This window comes from Euprymna scolopes, chromosome 2 (genome assembly GCF_053919585.1).
Source record: "Euprymna scolopes isolate OS-2025 chromosome 2, ASM5391958v1, whole genome shotgun sequence".
NCBI classification, from domain to species: Eukaryota; Metazoa; Mollusca; class Cephalopoda; order Sepiida; family Sepiolidae; genus Euprymna; species Euprymna scolopes.
The window spans coordinates 4,713,517-4,739,877 of record NC_136483.1 but is presented as its reverse complement, the minus strand read 5'-3'; the positions used below and the strand labels follow the sequence as shown (position 1 = coordinate 4,739,877).

Here is a 26,361-nt window from a genome sequence, read left to right as displayed (position 1 = left end):
ATAATTGTAATTTTTTTCCGTTCCTTATATTATGGCCGATACTGTATATAAAAACAAAATTTCTTTTCACACCATATATAAAAGCAAAAATTTTTTCCCCGGCATATATAAAAACAAAATTTTTTAATACAGCGTATATAAAAACAAATCTTTTTATCACAGTATAAATAAAAACAAAAATGTTTTTGACAGCATAAATAAAAGCAAAATATTTAATTATAGCATATATAAAAACAAAAATACAAACGCATTGCTTGCACCTTTAAGCCTATACTGTACGAGTTATAAATGAAAACATTACAAGACTATAATAGGAAATATAAGGTTAGTGGTACTGTTGTATCTGAAGTAACTTGAATCTAATGGTAATTACACATGATAAAACTCATATATATAAGAAAATAAAATAATAAGAAAAATCAGAAAATCTATATAAATATAAAAAAATTTCAAAAACTTTAATTTTTTTATGATATTATGTTCTTATATCTATGTTTTTATATATATTTTGTAGTCTTTATTGTTTTTTCTCTTCTTTTTTATTTCCCACCTGATATTACCCTCCCCCACCTCAAAAATTTTGCAAATTTTAATTTCAAAATTTTTTCCATTTCAAATTCGGTGTTGTTTTTTTACCTTTACATTTGTATTATGCTGGCATTTTCTCATCTTCTTACGAGAAGTATTTGGCTTCGAAATATCATGGCCTAAAGAGATTTCTCCCTCATTCCTCTTTCTGTATCCATTATTGACTTGAAAATGTAATATAACTTTACTCTTTATATTCTTAACCTATTCTCTCTCTCTCTCTCTCTCTCTCTCTCTCTCTATATATATATATATATATATATATATATATATATATATATATATATATATATATATATATAGTAATTTATAAAATATATATGGCGATTAAGCTACACTAAATATTCGGCGTTTCATCCACTCTAGGATTCCTCAGGATTATGCGCGAATTCTGTGGTTGTTTATCGTTTTTATATGGTCAGCTTTCTAGTATCCACCGCGCCCCTTCCTATCAGCCAATGGGCATGTCTTTCATCGAACAAAGGATCTGTTTTAAAACTATAGTTTCATATATTAATTCTATGTGAGTAAATGAAGTAGTTATACATATATATATATATATATATATATATATATATATATATATATATATATATATATGTAAATTTGTGTGTGTGTTTACTTTCAGGTTGTCATCTTTTGTAGCAAAAACGTTCCAATTAATCATCAATGGAAAAATGAAGGTCTACATTGACCAAAAAAAACTAAATTTGACCCTGAATTTCATCCTATCCAAACAAGTAAAGAGTGGACGTTTCACTGAAGACGGAAGAGTCATTCATAGAGGCATGCAGGTAAATTGATTTATCGATCTATCTCCAATATAATATTTTTGCATTTGTTTTATTGTCAAGATGTATCAATAACTATAAGCTTTTACTTCGATGCAATTTTACATAAACTTCTTGGAAAAATAGAGTCAAAGTCAAATGTGTGCAACGTGTGATATGTGTAGATTGGAACCCTACAAATGGAATGATTCGAATACGTTAATGCAGTTGCATAGCTGAATGCAGATGGATACAAATAAATTAAATTGTAACAACAATAAATCTTACAATAAAATGTTTGGAAAATATTTCGTCGAGAAAAAAATGTTTCCATAAATTGTAAACAAATGAGATTCGGAATTTAGTTTAAGCAAAATTTATTAGAATATTTAAATTAGCAAAGTTGGCCTGTTTGTACGAAAATAGTTTAACAATAAACAAAGGTTAATGTTTTTACTGACGTATAAACTAGGTTGGTGAACACATCAGAAAAAGAAGTGTATCAATCAGAGATTTGAGCTAGGAATACGAAATAGACGGTCGATCTAATAATATAATCAACCTCCAGTAGGTATCTCGCTGCCAATCCAACCCTCTTCGGGCCTTGATAAGTGGTGACTCCCTTGAAAAAAAAAAACGCAGTGTGTAGAAGGGTTAGGGTTCAAGAAAACAATGAGGCAGATGCAATTCTTAAAACAGTGGATACATGAAATCAAACTAGAGAAAAATATATAAAGTTGTCATTCTGGTGTTACTGTTTGGCTGGAAGTAAGGGACTTCTTTTGAAGAAGGAAACTAGAAAACAAGGTATGTCTGCCTTTGTGCGTCATACAGACAAGAATAGGTTTATTTGTTTTGTACGCAATAACAATGAAGCATGTAGTTTATATATACGAGGTGTCTTAAATAAGTTTCAAGACTTTTTCGTATGGACACTTTTATTAATAGTACACACATGAAACTTTAGTCTTCTTCGAAGTAATCTCCTCCAGCTGTAATGCACTTGTTGTACGATTCCAACCACTTCTAGAAGACCCCATGAAAGTTTTCTTGAGTGAGCATGTTAATGACCCTTATCACAACCTCTTTCATCTGCTTAATTGTCTCATAACGACAGCCTCTAAGGTTTTCTTTGAGCTTAGGGAGTAACCAAAAATCACAGGGAGCCATGGTGAACTACAGAGAGGGTGAGGAACTGTCTTGATGTACATCTTGGTCAAATAGTTTGTGACAAGGATGAAGCACCCTTGGGACAAACTTTGCGTCAATCCTATATGTTTATATCCACATATCCGGACATCCTGAACCAGAGAACCCTACTAAATTAACCAATTTTTTTCTGGTGACATTCATTTCGTATAATGGTTCTATTGTTGCCATTGGTTTCCATGATATATTTCTAGCTAGAATTCATTCAAGAAAGACAGCAGGTACTTACGGGAGGGACCATATAAAAGTTGCCAACATCCTAAATAAAAGTTTCTGTGGAACGAACTATGTTCGAACTTTGCACAAGCAGGTTGTCAGTTCCGTTTTATTAACCACTGAGCCACCTCCCTCTGGTAACAAAAAGAAAATAAAGGCCTTTCCACTAACCTCCAGGTCAAGTTGGGCAAGAAGTGTTAAAGCATGAACATCATTTTTTCCCAATTAAGTTTTACAGAATAAGAGAAAGCGTTTGATTATGTGTAAGGAGAAAGTGAGAACATATGTTTGTTTCGGCTGGTGCCGTGTGCATTTGCGTTTGTGCAAATAAGATATGTTTGTGGTATAATGACGTGTTGTTTTGTTAGTAAGAGAGAGTATGTAATAACAAACTTGTGTGCAAGAGGGTTGGGTGGACAGTGTGTTTATTAGAGCGGCAAAGTCTCTTATGACTTGTCTGCTACTTATCTAAGCGCTTATGCAGAGTGTTATTTTTATGCATTCGTTTATGAGTAAAGATTTTGTCCAGTGTATATATATATATATACATATATAATATATATTATATATACATATAATATATATATATATATATATATATATATATATATATATCAGCCAACGATTCCCCATTATGAAACAATCATGAGGTTGTTTGCAATTGGGAAGGCTAACCTGCTTGCCAGTCGGTTTGCCTCACCACTCCCTTTTCTAACGCCACACTAGATGATTTGAAAATCACCCCTTCTCAAGTACATGGTATCATAAAAAAACCTAGACGCCTCAAAAGCATGTGGACCCAATCCCATGCGGGCTGTACTATTAAAAAAAAGCTCTGCTGAGGTTGCTCCTGTTCTCTCCAAACTTTACAACAAATGCCTTAACGAATTTGCTTTTCCTGACTGCTGGAAAACCGCATCCCATTAGTTTTCTCCCACTTTTCGCCAAAATATTTGAGTCCTTAATTAATCAAGCTCTTGTCTATCACCTTACAGATGCTACACTCCCTGACCGACAATCAATATGGATTTAGGCAAGCCGCCCCACAGCAGATATTCTAATTGTAATCTCTGAACGTATACACCGTTTCACTGGACAAAAAATGGGGAGGGTAGAGCTCTCGATATATCTAAGGCTTTTGACAGAGTATGGCACGATGGTCTTCTAAGGGAAAATTAGATCATATGGTATCACTGGAAGACTAGATGATGTAATTTAATCCTTCTTAAGTAAGAGAAAAATCCGGTTGTTCTCGACGGTCGTACATCTAAACAATATATAAATGCAGGAGTAACCTCAAGGACTTTTATTATTCTTGGACTTTTATTATTCTTGATATTCATAAATGACCTCCTTGATAAAATTGTTTTGGAGATGATATATTTGCTGATGACACCACTCTCTATAACAGGCACGACAGAAAAACAAATGAACACATATCTAAGGAAATGGCAGAAACACTAGGCGATTACCTCTAATCTGTAGTGGAATGGGGAAAAAAATGGATGGTCACATTTAATGCTACCAAGACGAAACTTGTTTCCTTCAATAATTACCAGAACCCTCTCTACCTCCAATAGCAATGGCCAAGAACACATTACCCGAAAGTACTTCCTTTATACCCCTCAGCCTAACGTTTACAGGGAACATGAACTGGAATAGATACATTGCTAGAAACTACTTACGCCTGAAAGTATCCTGTACCTCTATAAGGCCACCATCCGCCCATGTATGGAGTATTGTTGTCAATATTTGGGTTAATGTATCTGCTACTTGTCTCTCACTCCTTGACAGTGTTCAAAAGAGAGTCGCCAACCTGATAGGTCCTGAACTGTCATCTAGGTTTCAGCCTCTGTCCCATTAACGAAATATTGCAGCCCTATCCTTGTTTAGCAAATACTCTGTTCTACAAATACTTTAATGGTGAATGCTCTGACGAATTACAAGCACTTGTACCTCCTCAACTTGAAGATCCCCGACAAATCTGACAAGCAGCTAAATCCCACCCTTCATTGTAGAGATCCCCAGGTGTAAGAAAGCCTTCTACTCTAATAGTTTCTTCCCCAGAACTGCAAGACTTTGGAATTCCCTTGCGGAATTCTGCTTTCCCAACTGTACTGACATGCAGAAGTTCAAATGCAATGTGAACAGACATCTTGCTACTCATCTCCCTTCATAATTACCCCTGCAACTTATGTTCTCGATAGTAACCCCCTACTTCAAAGTGGCACTGTGCCTTGTTTGGGGTGAAAATTGAATAATATATATATATATATATAATATATATATATATATATATATATATATATATATATATATATATATATATATATATACTAGCTCTACCCGGCCACGCGTTGCTGTGGCTCAGTTTTGTTAAAATGAAACACATTCCTCATAAAAAAATGCATTTTGTATTGTTTATTTATTTGCAGTTTTTTTTATCAATAAAAGTTGGATTTTTGCCCCAAGAAAAGGTGAATTTTTTACCATAAATTGTTAGGTGAAAGTTTTTTTGTTTTTTTTTTCAGGAAAACTTGCATTTTTTTTTTAAGAAAGTTGGCAGTAAACATTTCTTTTTGAAAAACTGTATTTTTATTATAAAATAAAAAATGAATGCTTTATATCAACACTGTAAATAGTTAGGTGAAAGTAGAGCAAAGTTAGTTTTTTTTTTCAAGAGAATGTACAAATTCTTTTGTCAATAGATGTTAAGAAAATAAACAGAAAAAATACTCCCATCATTAATTAATTCTGCAAAAAAATAAATAAAATGTTGATTTAGTGTTTCAACATTTGAACAACGCTCGGCTGAATCTGGTGATTGCCGGTCAAACCCTAAACTTTAAAAACCGGAATCTGGTGCGGGGGGGGGGGGTGAATTCCGGAAGCAATCGTTCGCCCATATAATGATGTCTCCCCTAGATTCGGATAGCAAGTGCGTGAAAAAAAATGGCGTCTCCAATTTCGGCAATAAAATGTACAAACACTCCAGATTTTTATGGGTCGTTATTTTTGCCATAAATTGTTAGGTGAAAGTTATTTTTTTAGGAAAACTTGTACTTTTTTTAAAGAAAGTTGGCAGTAAACATTTCTTTTTGAAAACAGAATTTTTATTATAAAAAAGAAAAAATGAATGCTTTATATGAACACTGTAAATAGTTAAATGAAAGTAGAGAAAAGTTAGATTTTCTTTTTCAAGAGACTGTACAAATTATGTTTTTGGTCAACAGATGTTAAGAAAATAAACAGAAAAAAATACTCCCATCATTAATTAATTCTGCAAAACAAATAAATAAAATGTTGATTTAGTGTTTCAACATTTGGACAACGTCCGGCTAAATACGGTCACGATGGCCGGTCGAACCCTAAACTAATTGGAATCCGGTTGGGGGGGTGAATTCTGCATGAGTAACATTTCTTTTTAATTTTTGTCTTTTGTTCAAATTTAACCAAAATGCAAAAAATTCAACAATTAAATAATTTTGCTCAGCTTCTAATACAAATCCTAGTAAATCAATCCCTCTTTTAGAACACTCAAGGGAAGGACGGAACCAAATTATTGCCAGTATGTTAAGGAGAGGTTCTATTCTTTCTTTTTTACAATATTTTAAGCAGATTTTATACTCAGCTACCAGATTTTTATGGGTTGCTCGTTAACTTGCGATAAAACTTGCGAAGTATGCGCTGGTTTACGATTGTTGTAAAAATGGAAATTTAAATTTCGCTCCGTTTTAATCTATTTTTTTTAATTGTCCTTCTCCTAAGCAAATATAATGAAAAGAATAACATTCAACAATTGTACTTTATATATATAAAAACACGAAATATTAAAAATAAAAAGAAAATATTAACGAAAGAGAAATAATTCCATTTTTAAACGAAAAAAAGTCAGTTTGGTATATAAAAGTTCCATTTAGTGATGTCACGTGATGGCACGCGGTGTTAAATAATTGTCCCCAAATAAAAAAATGGCCCATCCGTACAAAGAAAACCACCTATTTATTATAGAAAAATTAAGTATAATGTTATAATTAAAAAGAGATACATAAAAACACACATGGTACAGTAAACATATTATACTAAAATGCCGAAGCAATCATTCCAGTGGTTATTTAGACTACTAATTACAAAGAACCAAGAGTTACATTTATATATATATATATATATATATATATATATATATATATATATATATATATATATATATATATATATATATACATATATATATATATACATTACAATATGTAATATATATATACATATATTACAATATGTATTATATATATAATACAATATGTAATATATATTACATATTGTATATATTACATATTGCAATATATACATATATATATATATATATTACATATTGTATATATATATTACATATTGTAATATATAATATGTTACATATTATAATATATATATATTACATATTGTAATATATATATATATATATATATATATATATATATATATATATATATATATATATATATATTAAACAACGTTAGTAAAAGTAATGCTTTTTTAGTAGAATGACATTATGGGTCTCACCATATTAAGGTTATTTTCATAATTTTCTCATCTTTGGTTAATTCTATTTTGATGTTTAATGTAATCGTTCTCACCATATATTGAGTCAATTTTTTTTTTTTTTTTTTTTTTGCCAGGGAGGAGCGTCTATGGGCATCCCGATGACTGCCTATGTAACGGCAGTATTAACCCTACTAAAGAATTATCATCCGGTAAGAATATCTCTGTTTGCCTTACATGGCATTTGTGTGTACGTCATATAGATTCTTCATATGCTTGAGAACAATATTCTGCCATTTATCACGGTGTTGTGCCAATTTTTCAGTTGTTAGAAGAAGTATATCACTTTGATGCGCGTCCTCTTGTAAGTACAGAATAGTTAACAATTTATTAATTTACCAGACTTAAAAAAAAAACTTATTTTAATCGAAAACGAGAAAATTAAGCCGTAAAACAAATTATATTAGGGAATGGGGGGGACAAAAGCTCAATATTTACCTGGTTCAAGCCAATTCAAGGGCTTCTTTAGCTTTAGAAACATTATCTCTTTCTTCCTTAAGACGCGTGAATTTACCCTCGAATATAGTCAAGGCTTTCAATGGCCTCATCTGGTCTCATATCACCCTAAAAAAAAAAAAAAATAAATACATAAATAAATCGGTTAACTCCAAACTACAGTCAGAAATATAAACAAAAGAATTAAATATTTTTCCAGAATATTTTAGAATTTTTTTTTTAGATACATGATTCTTTAGTTTAAGGATAAAACAACTGATGGAATTCGTCCTGTGTTCAAATTCTTCAAATCCTGTTTATTTGTACGGAAACGTCATGATTGTTTTTTCACTTTATTTATTTTTTTTTTCATTTTGTGTTTACACATTAAGAAAATATAATAACATTTGCTTGAGTACAAAATTATGCCAATTATCATGGACTTGGGTCATTTTTTTTCAGAAGTGTCTCAGCCTCCACAATTATCTGGTTTACCATCATTTTGGTAGCCATCTTTTTAGTAATTTTTTTTTCAATTAAATTTCATTAATATGATTTCTTTACAGAACTGAACTCTGATATCTAGTAACATATTTAAAAATGTTATTCATTTATTAAACAATTGATTTTTATTGTTAAACTTAATTCTGGTATTTCTTTCGTCACAGAACTATTCTAAGATTAGTTCTTAAACATTTCAGTTCAAAGACATTGACCATTCTTGCATGCTCTATCAGTATACGAGGTGCCTTTAATAACTTTCCCAGACTTTTTTGTACAGGCATTTAAAATTGTCGTTAAATCCTTGAAAATTCACTATGTTATTGCTATATATCTTATGAGATGACTGACTAATCTTTATGATTTCAGGTTCAAATGAACGGCTACAGCAGGAATTGGAATACACCCCTACTAAAGCCTAATTGTCACAGCTGGTGAACTTTCAAAATGCAATCTGGACGTGAGGACACATTAGAAGAATGATATTCAATAAAATTGTTTTTTAACCGTGGGAAAAAATGCCACATAAACGTGTGGAATACTTCATACTGCTTTTGGACTATCTTGCATGAATCGAGAATCAGTTTTTGAGTAGCAGAAGAGATTCAAGGAAGGCAGGGAGTCTGTGAAGGATGATGATAGATGTGAGAGGAGTAAGGAAGTCAAGACAGCAGAGTTGATTGGCCAAATAAAGAATTTCATGGATAAAGATCGTCGTGTGTCTATAGAGACAATATTTGTCTGAGGTCAGTGAGGAAACTGTACACACACTTATTTCGTGAGGAACTGAAGGTGCAGAAGATTTGCCCAAATGCACTAGTCTGCAACTCCATTCTTGTCACAGACTATTTGACGAAGATGAGTGTCAAGACAGCGTTTCACTCTCCTTATAGTCCAGACATTACTTCCTGTGACTTTTGGCTATTTCCCTAAGCTCAATGAAAACCTTAGAGGCTGTTGTTATGAGACAATTGAGGAGATGAAAGATGCTGTGATGAAGAACATTACATAATAGGACTTCAATGGGGCCTTCCAGAAGTGGTTGAAACAGTACAACAAGTGCACTGCAGCCGGAAGAGATTACTTCGAAGGAGACTAGAGTTTCATGTGTATGCTATCAATAAACATGCCCATACGAAAAAAAATCTGGAAACTTATTGAAAGCACCTCGTATTTCATGTTAGATTTGCATGTATTAGTAATTAGTATTAATTAGTTATTATTAATTAGTTATTATTAATGAGTATTATTAATTAGTATTAGTAATTAATATTAGTAATTAAATATTTATTAATTAGTATTATTAATTAGTATTATTGTTACATGATAAGGGCTGTCCCCTGTTCATGTAAGTATAAAAATAGAGAGGATTAGTTAAAATGAAAATAAGAGAAAGCAGAAATTCGAAACCCTGGACATAAGTTTTAAAGAACAATAGGTTTAAATGGAATGTCCAGTAAATTGTTAATTCGGATGAAAATAAATAATAAATAAACTATTCAATTGTTAAAAGAATGTGGATAATAAAATATGGGTTAAATAAATTAGATATGTAGGTTGAATTCCTTTGTGGAAACAACACAAGAAAAAATAGGTTATTGGGAAATCAATGTCGGAAACGTGCAAAGTCGCGCATGTTGAAACACGTGAATTTTGCTCACGTGGCCGGGATGCATGGATTTCTCAATATAGGAAGTGAGAATTAGTTGGTCGGGGAGACGGTCAGTGAGAAAACTCAGAGACAGGCGGACGTCTGAAGCGAGACGTCACTTCAGAAACTAAAATGTGAAACTTTGAATTCTTAATGAGGAAATCACGACCGGTCGTGAAGAAATAAATTCATGTGTTTTGTGATAAAGCTCATCTTTGTGTTTGTTGATTTCTACAAAAAGGTAAATTGTATTGTTATTATATGTCTGTGTTATAAAAATGTCATTACATACACGTCTCGACATCTCATATCCACAATGTGAATCTACATTTATATCTACACTAAGACTGTCTGAACACTATCTCATCATTCTAAGAGCTTTCTTCATATCTACACGTCTAAGTAATGAACATTTAAAAATATAGGAATAGTTATAAACGAACAATCTCTCTTACAACAACATCTCTCTCTCTCTAAGATACAACATCATATGTAATAAGACAAGAACTCTCACTAAGACTCATATCTTTACTAATAAGAACTCACGTAACATACGCGCACAAGTGGTATCGCCTAATACTAATAATAATAACTATATAACATTATTAATTAGTATTAGTAACGAATGCTCGTTTGACTGTAAATAAACTGTGAACAGCCAATATGTGAAAACTGAATAAAATATTGAAATAAAAAATGTAATACTGAATTTATTACTGTAATTATTCGAATGCAATACTAAACAATAGAATTTTATTGATAATGCGAAACTTCATTTGATCAATTTTATTATATCTGTGTCATCGATGCACTCACTAGAAACAAATTTAAATCAATTTTTAGCACTTGTACAGTGAACGACCCGATTTTTCAGTGAAAGTCTCGGCATATTTCAGCAGCTTATGTAAAATACTGGAAACTGGCAAACACTCAGCCAATGAAAATCGACCAGACTAGAATATAAACGCGCTGTTAGGAAAAAAAAGTTTGTTTTAATCGTTCATTAAAAATAAAATGGGACCTTTTTCCAAGTCCCCTTGAGAAATTAAAAAAAACAAATGAACATGATGTCCCACGCCATAGTCATTGCACAAAATTTACAGCGAGAGTGTGTCATCGGTTCAGAACACACCGTGAGCGATTGAAAAAGATTTCCTACAAAACATTTGCTAGGAATATTTCCTTAGGAATTCCACGTACATCAGAGATTAAACCCTAACCCTTCCTATAATAAAGACAGATTCTGCCAGGGACTATGATCGTATCCGAATATGGAAAGCTTAGCCCCCTCCCTAACCTTTACAGAAAAAAATAGAGAAGAAAAAATTATATTTTACAAAAATGAAACAAAATTCGTAACACTAAATTACTTCTGAGAACAGTAAAATCTTTTACAAAAGAATTTACACAAAAAAACATTTTTTTACAAAACTAAAACAATTACAAAATAGAAACTTTTTTACAAAAAGTATATATATAAATTAAATGCTTTATATATATATATATATGTATATATATATATATATATATATATATATATATATATATATATATATATATATAATGCTTTCCAAAACTTATTTTATAAAGATGATATTTAGTCATGAAACTTAACGTAGGTTGACCTTTTAGTTTTGTTCTATTCCCATTTTTACTTCTTTTTCTTGAAATTTCTATACGACGTTTTCTTTCTTGATGTTTTCTTTTTTTTTTTAGAATTTGATCAACGCTCAGCATATTCCGGTGGTTTACATATGCTGCCAGAATATGCCGAGGCAATATCACGAAAAATAAAAAACGGGTGGTTCACTGCATGTTTACCAAATTATTAAAACGGTTATGATTAATAGAGATTTAAATTCACACCAATTAAATTTCAACCCGTTTTATATTTCAGGCGAAAGTTGAGGTTGCCATAAAAAAAGCAGTCGCATTTCTGAAAGGCAGGAATCTAAGGCAACTCGATACTTACACGTTATGCATCTTGTTCAACACATACGTGCTCGTAGACGAAAAGGTGGAAGCCGAAAAAGTTGAAGCAATTATTGAAACGAAAGCCGTGTCCAGTAATGACGTCTTGTTTTGTTGCATTTTTATATTTGTTCATCTAAGCTGTAAAACACATTTTTGCAAATTTCTCAAGTTTCTTTAAAAATTACAAGAAAAGTTCCAAGGATTTATTAGCCTCCTCTAACGATAAGTTCTTAACTCGGATTACTGTTAGAATTCTTTTGGCATTGGAGAAATTGCAGGGATCTTCAATTGATATGCCAGCCACCTCCCTGAAATCTATTAGTTTCATTAGATCAGCATTTTTTTAGTAAATAGCGTTGATTATTTAAGAATCGCTGATCGAACAAAAATCTTTTCCACGGAGGGGCTTCGAGTTCTTTTCTGGGTTGGTGCAGACATTTCAGTGTCTATAGAGGTGTATGTTATGGGTAGGGATTTTTCAGAGGTTGCGTGATCAGTATGATGGGTTAGGGTTATAGTTATGGAAATGGATGGAAAGGAAGCAGTTTTGTCTTATTGATGGGAGTAAGGGGGCTAGTTTTCAGGGCATCCAGTTTCCTCATACGAAATACATTTCTCCATATGAAAAAATATTACAACAGACAAATTTTAATTATTAAATTCTTTGAGATGAGTAAATTTGTTTATTTATTTATTTATTTGTGGACTGTTATGCTCATCTTTTTTTTTTTTTTTTGTAGTTCTTTCACGTTACGTTTCGGTCAACTATTCCTCTGTCAGGTGATAAACCGCGATGGAATCTCTTAACTGTATCCTCAGTAATTACTGTCTTCTCACATTTTGGTAGGATTGAAACCCCTATCTCCAGACAATGCTTACCTGGAACCATAGAGATTCACGAAACGTTGTGAAACAATAACTATAAAGATGAGTATTATTTGGATTCATCGGATTACTGTTCGTATTTTCACAATGTATCGGTCGATATAACCCCGACCTTCTTCAGGTGTATCTCGTCAAATTCGGGAACGTTTCCGTAGAACTCGAGAATATGGATGGAATTTCGAGCAAAACCCTTTTTTAACTTCATGGGGATAGCATGCTCTTGTCCTGTCAGCCATGACTGAATTGAATTTGCTAAGTAATTTGCAATTGTATTTTTCGGTCGCCCACACTGAGGATCGAACATTCAACCTTCAAGAAAATATCACTTTTTACAGTTGATTTTTTTCAAGGACTCTAACCACTGCAGACAATTCTAGTACGAATTTTAGGAGCCTTAAACCTATTTTTATTTCTAGTTGTTAATATTACTAGGTATTAACGTATATCTATAATAATAATCGAATGACAGATAATATATATATATATATATATATATATATATATATATATATATATATATATATATATATATATATATATATATATATGATGGACTCTCCTGTTGATTTCAACGTATGAGGTTCCGCAACAACAACTAAGTTGTTCAGAAATCCACACAGATTATTTGTCTATAGTAGTGAAGGCTTTGTGTAGAACCAACCACACTTTTTGCTATTACTGCTAATCCTTGTCGCTCCAGATGATTGCCACGAGACAAAGCACACAGTACAATGCAGATTTTTACATCAGAGTTACCTTCTCCTAGATGCATGTCTTAACTAAGATTGGGGGGGGGGCATCGTTCCCAGTGAATTAATGCACCTCCAGATACTAACCTGGAAATTTCTGTATATTATCTATTGTTGATAAGCAATAGTTCCCATATCGTATTAAATTCTATACTAGGTCTACTTAGCAGTTTGTTATTCCCCAGCATATGTGCTGCTTCTTTCAGTCGTCTTACTCTCCAGCGTTCTTCTCTGTCTATAATTTTTACTTCGTCCCATAATGGTAGATGGTTTCCCTTTTCTTTCGAGATAGGGTCAGCTATACCCGACTTTTCAGTCTCTCCATGTACTATGGCTTTTCGATGTTCTTCTAACTATACTTTCAGTGGACGACACGTTTCACATTTGTATAGTTTTCCACATTTACATGGAATTTCATATACAGTTCTTAGTCATGATTTTTTTCTGTAGGGGGCTTGACTCTCACAAACCGTTTCTAGAGAGTTGAATCACTCCTGAATACTGTCCTGATGTCATATGGATTACATATTCGTTGGATTTTTTCAGACAAGCCCTTCATATATGGTATACAAACTGCGGTGAGTTCTGAGTGGTGTCCTTTTGTATCTGGTCCAGATTTCTTGGAGCTGATTTCATGCTCTCTGGATAGTTGTTACGGTGGAGGGTTTCTCTTGATATGAACTGCTGCTACTACATATTGCTTTCTTTACATTATATGAAGTTTAGGTACTGTCGAGTGAAAGTTTGTTTTCAGTATACAGATGACATAAACCCCTTACCAGTGCGGGTTATCAGCACATCTAGGAACGATAATTTATTGTTATGTTCTTTTTCCATCGTGAACTGTACAGTTGGATGAATCAAGTTCACATGTTTGAAAATGGAAAAGAAGCTGCCACAGATCCTCAGGACCTTATACCACCTGCAAAATACAGACAGCTTGTACAACATTACAGTAAGTTACCACACTTATACAGCCTTCCTAAGATTCACAAGGACAGTATTCCATTAAGACCCATTGTCAGTGCCCAAGGTTCAGCATGCCATCCATTGAGTCGATTGCTGGTAGATATAATCAACCCAATCATCGGCAATTCTCCATCATGCGTCCAGAATTCAGCTCACTTCGTAGAAATAATAAACATTCATTCCAACCAGATGGTGAGTCTAGATGTAGTGAGTCTGTTCGCGAAGGTACCCACTGATGAGACTCTGACAATGGTATGGGATAAGCTGACATCGGATGCCTCATTGAAAGAACTCACTTGCATTCCAATTGATAATATAATGGAGATGTTGACCTTCTGTGTAGAAACGACATACTTCGTGATGGGATCTGATATATATCAGCAGGAAGAAGGTCTGACGATGGGATCACCATTGTTCCCAGTACTGGCCAATGCATATATGGAATACTCATCTCAGAAATTCAGAAACGCCATATAAAGATGAGGATAACAGTTCGCAAATAAATAAATATACAAAATTACTCATCTCAAAGAATTCCAATAATTAAATAGGATATTGTAAAAATGAACAGTGATTTTCACATCATCTGGTTTCAGTCCGCATATGGAAATGAGGCACATTATGTTGATTTTTATTTTTTATTGCATTTGTAGGGATACTATGTAGGGAGTTGAGCAGCAATATGTCTGTTTACATTGTACTTGAACTTCTGCATGTCAGTACAGTCAGGTAAGCAGGAACCCAGAAGGAAATTCCAAAGTATAGCAGTTCTAGGGAAGAAACTATTAGAGTAGAAGGATTTCTGGTATCTGTGTAGGGGTGGGATTTTGCTGCTTGTCCTGTTTGTCAGGTGTATTTATGTTGAGGGAGTACAAGTCCCACCCCGTTACAGTAGAGATCCCTAGGTGTAAGAAAGCCTTTTACTCCAATAGTTTCTTTCCCAGAACTGCAAGTCTTTGGAACTCCCTTCCGGGATTCTGCTTTCCCAATTGTACTGACATGCAGAAGTTCAAGTGCAATGTGAACAAGCATCTTGCTGCTCATTTCCCTTCATAGTGCCCATGCAAATTGTGTCCCCGATAGTAGCCCCCTACTTCAAAGTGGCACTTGCCTTGTTTGGGGTGAAAATTGAATAAAAAAAAAATAAAAAAAAGAGTTTATAGTTTGTCAAAGAACCTACGGGTAGAGGGAGATAACATTTCGTCGATGGGACAGAGGTTGTTCAGGATCTGTTAGGGTGGTGACTCTCTTTTGAACCATATCTAAGAGTGAGAGCCTAGTAACAGATACACCAGCCTAAATGTGGCAACAATACTCCATGCATGGGTGAATGGTTGCCTTGTAGAGGTAGACATATAGATATGTCCATTCTTTGGCTAACGAAGATCTGATTGTATTAAATATTCGTCCAGTAATACTATATAACTTAACTTTTACAGTTAATACCTACATGTCAGATCTTGTCAATGCTTTGGCTATATCAAACGCTGCTGCCCTAGATTTACACGTCTCATCAAATAGATGATACGAGGTGCTGTCGATAAGTTTCCAGACTTTTTTTTTTTCGCATGGGCACTTTTATTGATAATTCACACATGAAACTCGAGTTCCTTCTGACTACAATGCACTTGTTGTACCGTTCCAACAACTTCTGGAAGATCTCATGGAAGTCCACTTGTGTGAGCATGTCAATGACCCTTGTGTCGCAGCCTCTTTCATCTCCTCAATTGTTTCATCACGACAGCCTCTAAGGTTTTCCTTGAGCTTAGTGAATAGCTAAAAGTCACAGGAAGCAAGGTCTGGACTATAGGGAGAGTGAGAAACTGTCTTGATATCCATCTTGGTTAAATAATCTGTCACAAGGATAGAGTTGTGGGCTGGTGCATTCTTGCAAATCTTCTGCACCTTCGGTTCCTCATGAATAATTGTGTGTACAGTTCCCAAACTGAGATTAAAATGTGCACTTCATGTATCTATAGACACATGACGGTCCTTATCCATGAAATTTTTTATTTGGCCAATCAAAAATCAGTTTGCTGGGTGTTCTGACTTTCTTATTCCTACCACACTTTTCGTTATGCCTCACAGTTTTGGACGGGTGCATTTGCACAAATCTTCCACATCTTCAGTTCCTCGCAAATGTGTTCACAGTTTCCACACTGACATAAAACTGCGCACTTATTGTCTCTATAGACAAATGATGGTCTTTATCTATGAAATTCTTTATTTGGCCAATTAACTTTAGTGTTTTACTTCTTCACTCCACCCCCATCTCTCATCCTCGCTTACAGACTCCTTGCTGTCCTTGAATCTTTTATGCCACTCGAAAACGGATGCTTGATTCAGGCAAGATGATCCAAAAGCAGTATGAAGCATTCCATACGTTTCTGTGGCATTTTTTCCAAGTTTAAAACCGAATTTTATTGCATATTGTTCTTATCCTCACGTCCAAACTGCATTTTTGAAATTTACTAGTTGCAACAATCAGGCTTTAGTAGGGTGTATTCTAATTCCTGTTATTGCTGTTCATTTAAACCTGAAAATATAAAAATTGGTCAGCGATCTCATCACATGTATAGCAATAACATAATGAATATTCTAGAGTCTACAATTGCAAATGTTTGTACAAAAAAGTCTGGAAACTTATTGAAGGTACCTCGTAGATGCATTCAGATGACCGTTAGGATATCAGCAATAAAACGGCGTAAATTCATAATGTTGGTTAGAAAGATATTAAGCATCAACGAGTTGGTGGACTATCACTAGATTGATTCATGATTGGAGGAATGGGATGAGACTAATAGGATGATAATTGTGCAGTACAGTTCTTTCACCAGAATTCTTGCACTCTAGTATCAGAGCAGCAGTTTTACATGGAAGCAAGATTTGACAAGACATTTGTTATAAAGTTCATAGACCATCAGGGCCAGTGAAAAGGTACTTTTTATTACTATAATCGAATAAGATCAGGCACATACGCTTTGAATATCTTTTTATATGGGAGGAAGATGATTAAATGATCAAGTGCGGCTTTTGTCAGCAGTGGGAAATTTGGGAGGGAATAACTTGTGGAGTCCAAGGTGGAGGTTAAGATGAACTCTTTGGTTGGATAGTCCAGCCTTATCAATTACCGTGCAAGTAGTATCATGGTGGTTGAATAGTGGTGGAAGTGTTGATTGTAAGATTATTTACCAGATCATAGACTTTTTAAAATCACGAGTTCCTAATTTCTGCTACTCAATGAATTTTCTGGTCATCTCGGTTGACCTACATTTAGCTATTACATCTATTACACGCTTACAATGATTTTTTGATGTTATAAGTTTTTGTCTATTTAAGGTTGATTTATGGCGGTTGAATCAACAGATTAGTTGGTACCTATGTGCAAAAACACAGCAGAGATAACAAAAACATTATAAAAAATGATATTAAATAAAATTATATAAAAAGCATGTGAACTATATTAGTTTTAGATAGGGAAATTAAAAAGCAAGAAGAGTTTTTTTTTTAATATAATACTGTATATATATTTTTGAACTCTGATTTTTCATAGTTATTTTGCGATAATTATGTGAGCCAATCTAATGATTCAAATAATGAACTATTATTGAACATTTGCAAATATAATAAAATTAGTTAGCTTTTATAAATACATTCTCAATGCAAGTGCTCAATACATATAGAGAGCTATTATAAGTGAAATTATGTAAACATTAGAAAAATTATTTTCTGATATTTATATAATTTCACTTCTATATAACTAGTGGGACCAGTGGAAATTCCACAGTAGAAATAATTGTCGATTTTTTTTAATAACAATTATTTCTAATTAAAGATATTTTTATAGAATTAAAAGACATTTGACTTACTCTGGGTCTATTTTTTTTGTTTAATAAACCATGACACACGCACGTACGTTAAAAGTAATTGTAAATAATTAAATATTTCATAACCATGTTTACATTACAATTTTAAAAACAAATCGTGTTAAGGAGGCCATAATTACAGGATAATAAGGTTTCATTAAGAAAATAAACATAAAATTAAAACAGAAAAAAAACGTACAGCCCAAAACGTCATCATTCATTTTTTTTGCATTGCATCTTCAGTGATCAGAAGATCGTATTTATTAAAAAGGAGGATAAAAATGATAAAATACTACGAACAATAAATTAACAAATCTATATAAAAATGATTTAACGTTCGTAGTATGTTATCGTCTTCTATCCTCCTTTTCAATAAATAGGATCTCCCGATCAAATAATTTATAATCTGGAAACCGTGACACAAGTACGTACATACGTTAAAGGTACTATGGAATTAATATATAGATAATTTCTATCGCTATAAATCAACTGCAAATAGACAAAAACTTATCATATCAAATATATATATATATATATATATATATATATATATATATATATATATATATATATATATACTACAAACACACAAACACATACACACATGATGCAGAAGAATAGCCGGCTTAAAGTCCACAGTAAACAGTGTCAAATAAAAAATTATTTTATTTTTATAAAAAATATAAATAAATCACTAAATATTTCATAAAGTAATATATTTTTTATAATACTAAAGACAAATTCAAAAGAAACAATAACATTTTTACTATTTTATGCAAAAAATAATTGCGATTTTTTTTTTATCGGACACCATTTGCTGCAAAATTCTAGTCGCCTATTTTTCTGTATCACCATTTTGTAAAATGTTATAAGAAGATCTAACATTTTATGTACACATTTTCAGTATTGGAAAAATTCTCAATTTTAATAAGATTTTAATGCTGTGAAGGTTGTGGGAGTTGTGTTCCTTGAACTGTATGAAACTTTACCTCCCTTGTTTTATGTTTTGATGGCGTGTTATTTTTTTGAGCTGTAAGCTTTTGAGTAACTTTTCTTTGTATGTATATATAAACGAGTGATTGCCTTACTTGCTCTCTTCTTGTCAAAATGTAATTAAAGACTAATGGTCTCTGCATGTCTGTGTTAAAACTAAAACATCTTTATATGTTAATTAATTTCTTTTGTCAACGTTGTTATGACTTCCAGTGTGAACCTTATTTAAAACAAATAAGGTATGTTTTTATTTGATTCCTAATTTAATAATTAACTAATTATTAATCAATATTTATTTCAACAGTATGCGAGTAACACTAGATAGTATATATATATATAAAAATACCCAGTAACATGAATTTCATGCAATTTAACCTGACGAATTCTTACAGGGATGAAACATGGAAGATTTTGTGTGGCTTAATTGCAATATATATTTTCATATGTGATAAAAAGTTAATAATGAAAACTGCATTTTATGTTTTTCCTTACAGAAGGTAAATATAAATATATTCCTGGCGAGTATGACGTTGAACAAACGGCTTATGTACTACATGGATACGCAATTCTTAAAGAAAGACTGAAGGGAGTGAAATTAAACGCCTGGCTCCTTTCCAAGCAAAACTCGAACGGAGGTTACTCGAACACACAGGTATAAAATCTTTTTATCTTTGATATAATATTCTGCTTGTTCCTTCCCTAATTAGTCTATACGTTATGCTCGAAAAAGGAGAAATTAATGAAATTTGACTTTAAAAAGGTCAATGTGGTGACCCTGGGCAAGAATGTGAGAGTGGCCTCCCTTTGATGAAGCCTTGTTTTCGAATGTCATTATATTGATAATATATGATCATTGCTGTAATGAAAGTAATCTCCTCCGGTTGCAATGCACTTGCTGCACCATTCCAAAAACTTCTGAAAGAGCCCATGAAAGCCCTCTTGTGTCAACTTGTCAATGACCCTCATCACAGCCTTTTTCGCTTAATGGCACAAAATATATACTAAAATATGATTTAGTTCTGGGATTGAGTTATGTTAATAAAATGTATTAAGCATAATAATTAGCTATAATAATATAATATGTAATTAACTGATCACATCCCCGTCTGCCACTCGTATATCTCTATGTTTTTCTCGTTGATTGGATTAATTTTTTATTTATTAATGTCTCTATGAGCATTTGAAGAAAGAGTGACTTTCTTTTCTCAGTTTTACCATTTAATTTAGAGTGTCTGTATACACCAGAAACACGTGTGTAAATTAAAGGGAAAATAATAAGTTTCTTATCTTCTATATTATTTATAGAGGTGATACAGAAGTAACAAGACTTGTTATTTTTAATTATACAGAAAAAAATAGGTTACAATAGAATCGTAATGACACTCCTGGCCACAGGTAGTGTATTTTAGCGAAACTGACATCTTCGAAAAGTACCCAGAACAGCACTAACATTTAATATGCATGCAGTTAAATTTGCAACTGAAAAAGATGGATAAAAACATGATTGTTACGAATGGGTCACCAATTAGCAAGTGCAAACTTGATGATTGGAATTTTGGGAATGAACGAGAAAACATGAGTTAACAAATAAAATATATTTATATCAACAATTTCACAGGTATTTAAAACATATTTTGAAAGACCAAAGTTGCTGATAAGTTTTGAAGTTCTTGAATAAGAAGTAGACAGAAGCATCAAAAAGTTCGTTTCAAAGTTCTATTGTGCCTATATTTGTGTCTGTGTTTGTGTGTGTGTGTATGTGTGTGCGCACGCGCGTTTGTACCCTCTGGCTATACAGGAGATATAGGAGCAAGCTTAAAGGAATTTCAACATGGTACATTCCAGTCTTCTAGGATGAATTTTGTTGATGTTGTGAGTCGAAGCACATCGTAAAGAAGGACTCTGATTTCAGTTGATCAGATCTTAAGACAAAATGGGATTAATAAACTTCCGGTATAAACCCAACTGAAATCTTTTGGAGCATATTAGACCAGAACTTTCGCAAAAAAAGGAAGTGGTCTTTTAAGCCTGAACTTTTAGCATTATTGTATCAGACATAACAAGAAATTCCTCAAGATGCCTTTTGACATGTGTGTGTGTGCATATATATATATATATATATATATATATATATATATATATATATATGTATATATATATATGTATATACATATATGTATACATATATGTATATGTATATATGCATATGTATATATATGTATATATATATGTATATATATATGTATATATATATATGTATATGTATAGAGAAAATAAAATGGAACGAACCGTATTATGTGTTCATCAATGTTTCTTCTTTATTTCGAGACTTCCTCTGGATGAATGAGATTAAGAAACAAAAAATACCAGTACAAAATATTTGAAAATGTTTCACGTGCACAGTGTGACGCAGTTCTATTTCAGAGAAACGGAAAAAGACGTTGGAAATTCAAAAAGGAGGGGGAGGGCTGGCGCTGTTAAAGAGAAGGAAATTTTAGTGACATCATATAGTCGTTAATGTAATTTTAAAACTATGAAACGCAGTTAATATTCTTATTGGAAAAAAGATATATCTGTTGAAATTCAAATATAAGTTTGTAACAGAAATGAAATGAGTGTTTTTTTTATGTAATTTATTGATTGAGATTATGTGTTAATTATTATAGGGGGTGTTTGAATGGTGTGAGAAAGTTAACCTGTGTCTACAGTTAAATAATGTTCTTTTAATAAAAGTTAACTTATTAATAGCGCTATGTTATAGAAACCTCCACGTTGTTTAATAGTGCTTGAAATTGCGATAAGCGCAGATTCAAGAAGTCTCCGGCGCGGTTTATTTGAAATAATATATATGTATATGTAGTTATGTATATGTGTATATATATGTATGTATATATATATATGTATATATATATGTATGTATATATTATTTTTAAAATGTAATTATCCACTGACACGTGTTTCGTCGTCTACGACTCATCAGAGTGGCTGAATATAGCGAGATTCGAAATCGGGACTCCATGGTAATGAGCCGAAGCCCCTTACCTCTGACCCATCTCGCCAACTGTCTGGATATATCGCGATTTATTTAAATGTTGTTTGTTTTGGTTTTAGCAATATGTTTTGAATGAAGTCAATTATTTACGAAAGCACATTTTTACCTAAATGCGAGCTGGGAATAATTTTCCCTTTAACCAATTTGGTACCCCCACATGGGGAGCGGTATATATATTATTATTATTACATTTTAAAAAATATATTTAAAAATAATATATATACCGCTCCCCATGTGGGGGTACCAAATTGGTTAAAGGGAAAATTACTCCCAGCTTGGAATATTATTTTTATTTATTTATTTTTTTTTTACACAGTGATCACCACTTATCAAGGCCCGGAAGCCACTCAGGGATAAGGGTTATTGCAAGTACATTACGTTAGTGTGGAGATTTGATGAACTGTTTAATTAAGGGGGCGGTTCATTAGGAATTTGATAACATTGGACTTGAAGACATCCAAGTTGTAGTCCGGAGGGAAGCAGGCAGACGAAACAGAATTCCACAGGCGTGCAGTTCTAAGAAAGAAGCTTTGTTCATGGAATCCGCCTTTTGATTTAGGCCACAGATATAGAGTGGGGGAAATTTTTCACAGTGGATTCAGCTAGACGGGTGTTTTTCGTGAAAGATTGGCGAGGGGGGACCAGAGATTGGATTTCAGACGAGCACCAGCCATGAAAATAACGATAAAGCAGAGACAACCCCGCAACATCTCTTCTGTGAGAAAGAGGTTGCAGGGAAGAGAAAAGGACATCCCCCATAAGGCTACAAAGTCTATTTTGAACTCTATCAAGGCATGATAAGTCCTTTCTAGCAGTTCCATCCTTGTGTTACATAGCGTTATCATTGAAGTTATCACTAGGGTTATCATAGAGGGGCACCAAATTGACGTTTGGTGTATAACATAAAAGGATTCCATGTGCGTATGATCGTCTAGTTTCATATGCGGTTGTGTGTGTTCATATCTAATTATTCATATGCTTTTGTGGGTGTGACATGTATTTTCAGAACCTACCTCTGCTTCTTCGATGTTGGACCATCTGGAAATTTCTCATCCTGGGGGGAGACTTGATACCTGTTTTTGGATGAAGATTCAATCACTCCAAGACAAGGAATTAGTTTTATAGTTTTTATTTCACTTTCTCCAGATGTCCTGCAGAAGGTGGAAGTGAAATCGGCCTGTGTGGGTTCTTCTTCTACACACGTCAGCGTTCCCCCCCCCCCGTGGAGAGGAGGAGACAACGGGAAGCCGTCCGTTGTCTTCTGTGTCCAAATCAAATCTCACAGATCTAGCCAACCTGACCACGTCACTCATACATAATCTGGTCAGCTGACCCTCGGTTCTGGTAAACGTGTCTACACTCCACGTTTACTCACCTCTCTCTCTCTCTCTCTCTCTCTCTCTCTCTCTTTCAATCCATTTTGTAACATTCCTCCCCCCCCCTTTTTATCAAAATGTATGGCGAAGGCATACATTTTCTACTTCCCACATTTACTAAGAATGGGATATATATGCTCACCTCACTGGCAAAGAAAACTGTCATACCTTTATTCAATAATTAATAACATATACTAAGTAAAATAATATCAACAATTAATACCATGTGGCGCTAATCTTTGCGCCCTCGAAGGTCAATAACTCCCTGTGACCCCATGGTCTCTTCATAATTTAAATCAGAATTTCAGGAGCATCCTTTACTCCCGTCGACACTACGCGTGATCGATAAATTCTCGGCAATCAACCGAATAATAAAATCGAGGTCAATCTGCCTCTTCAAAACGGACTATCATCGTCCTTGATCAGCTTTTCTTCCCATAGGTAGCACACAAAAAAATTTTTTCCATCCCAAGCCTTATCCTATTCATCATAAGCCTACTCTTATTACTAGTATTTTGTGGGAAACAAAAAACCTCTTAACATTCCTTATGGTGGGTAGCCTTCTATTTTCCTAAGTACTTGCATACATATTTCATTCATCTTCTCTTGAGCGATTCGTAACATAATGGCCACGTCAGCCATTGCACCCCCTCTGCCCCTTACGCCATGTCAGAGGGCATTTCATTTGCTCCCTGAAGTTGATTACAACTAGATCCGCTCACGCTGGACAGAATACATTCCGTTTACTGCTATGTCAGAAAAAACTTTTTTTTTCCAACGTCGGTAAGCGCAACCTGCCTTGAAGACACATAGCTTCACGGAAAACATCGGATTTCCACACATGAAGTACTCAAAGTTGCTCCATGTTGATTCTACTCGAAATCAATAGAAATCACGATAAAAAAAATAAAATTCGAATCACTTCTCGAGAATAATGAAATTAATAACTACCCATGTAATTCAACGCCTCTCCAAAATTCTAACTTGCTTGCCACAGAAATTAAATTCCATTCACGCCTCACTTTTTTCTTTCATTTCTTCATCTAGTTTATTTAACCCTATATTTATCCTTTTTTTTTCTACCTTACTTATGTGGTCAAAACGTCACTCATGTCGAATAGAACATTTATTCTACTTTTCGAAAATTAAAATTAATACCGACTGAACCTTTGACTCTTCCGAAACATAAGAACTAGTTGATCCCTTATACATAACCCAGTAGTGTTTTTTTATTATTATTATTATTATTTATTACACTGTTTAAATCTTATTTCTTTCTCTTTTTCCCAATTTTATTATTACTATTATGATTATTAATTAATTAATTAACAACACGTTCTTTCTTTTATTAATTATTCTTTCAATAGACCCCACAAGCAAAGATTTCACAAAGATTCGGGTTGTCTTCTGTGTCCAAATCAAATCTCACAGATCTAGCCAACCTGACCACGTCACTCATACGTAATCTGGTCAGCTGACCCTCGGTTCTGGTAAACGTGTCTATACTCCACGTTTACTCACCTCTCTCTCTCTCTCTCTCTCTCTCTCTCTCTCTCTCTCTCTCTCAATCCATTTTGTAACACTTGGACGTACCTGGCTCTTATATAGATAGAGAATTGCATCAGCAGTGAGATATCTACTGGATCGATAGAAGGATCCCACCATTTTTCCAGCGGAAATGAGTTTCTATTCTTTGTAAAGCGATAAATTGTAAGAAATATCTATAGTTATATAAATATACGTTTGTAAATATACATGTTTGCGATCATGGTTACGGAAGTTAGGGAGAGCATCGTATTACGAAGTGCCTTCAATAGGTTTCCAGACTTTTTTCTTTTAGACACTTTTATTGACAGTACACACATTAAACTGTGGTCCGCTTCAAAGTAATCTCCTCCGGCTGCAATGCACTTGTTGTACTGTTCCAACAATTCCTATATATTCCAACAACTATATAATATAGTAGCCATTATTTATAGACAATGACACAACTATTTTATTGATATATTTCCTGTTTTATTGTTAATTTGATTTAATTTTTTTTTAGGCCACTGCAGTCGCACTGGAAGCCTTGACAGCATATGGCCTACTTGTGCAGCATACCACACGTGCCTCTATATCCATCCGTCGCTTCTCATTCTTCCATTCGTTCCCGGACATCACACAAGACAACTTGTACACCGTTTACAAAAAGAAGGTACACATCATTCTTTTATGAACATTTTAAGATGACCCGTAACCTCATTATACTGTCCTTTTTAAATTGGTTTTAAAATCGGTTTGATTTACACACACACACACACACACACACACACACACACACACACGCACACGCACACACACACATTTTACCTTATTATTTTTCTCCCTTTTTCCCCGTTTCCTGCTTTCATAATCATTTTGAATCCTTATAAACTTTAACTAACTGTTTAAGAACTGTTTTTTGCAAATATCATCAATTTCATAATTGTAGTATCTTTCAATGCATTAACCTGCACAATTTATAGTATATTTTTCAAACCTCTTTC

At 33.3% G+C, this 26,361-nt stretch overlaps 1 protein-coding gene across 1 annotated transcript in view; it reads left to right on the top strand.

The window, feature by feature from the left end:
* The window catches only part of LOC145241389 (CD109 antigen-like), a 322,627-nt gene that overhangs the window by 238,420 nt on the left and 57,846 nt on the right, over positions 1–26,361 (top strand). The window contains exons 28-32 of the mRNA XM_080104314.1: positions 1,217–1,382; positions 7,460–7,534; positions 11,867–12,035; positions 19,900–20,057; positions 25,881–26,030. Of these exons, the coding sequence (XP_079960440.1) occupies positions 1,217–1,382; positions 7,460–7,534; positions 11,867–12,035; positions 19,900–20,057; positions 25,881–26,030 (718 nt within the window). The remainder of the gene's footprint in view (positions 1–1,216; positions 1,383–7,459; positions 7,535–11,866; positions 12,036–19,899; positions 20,058–25,880; positions 26,031–26,361) is intronic.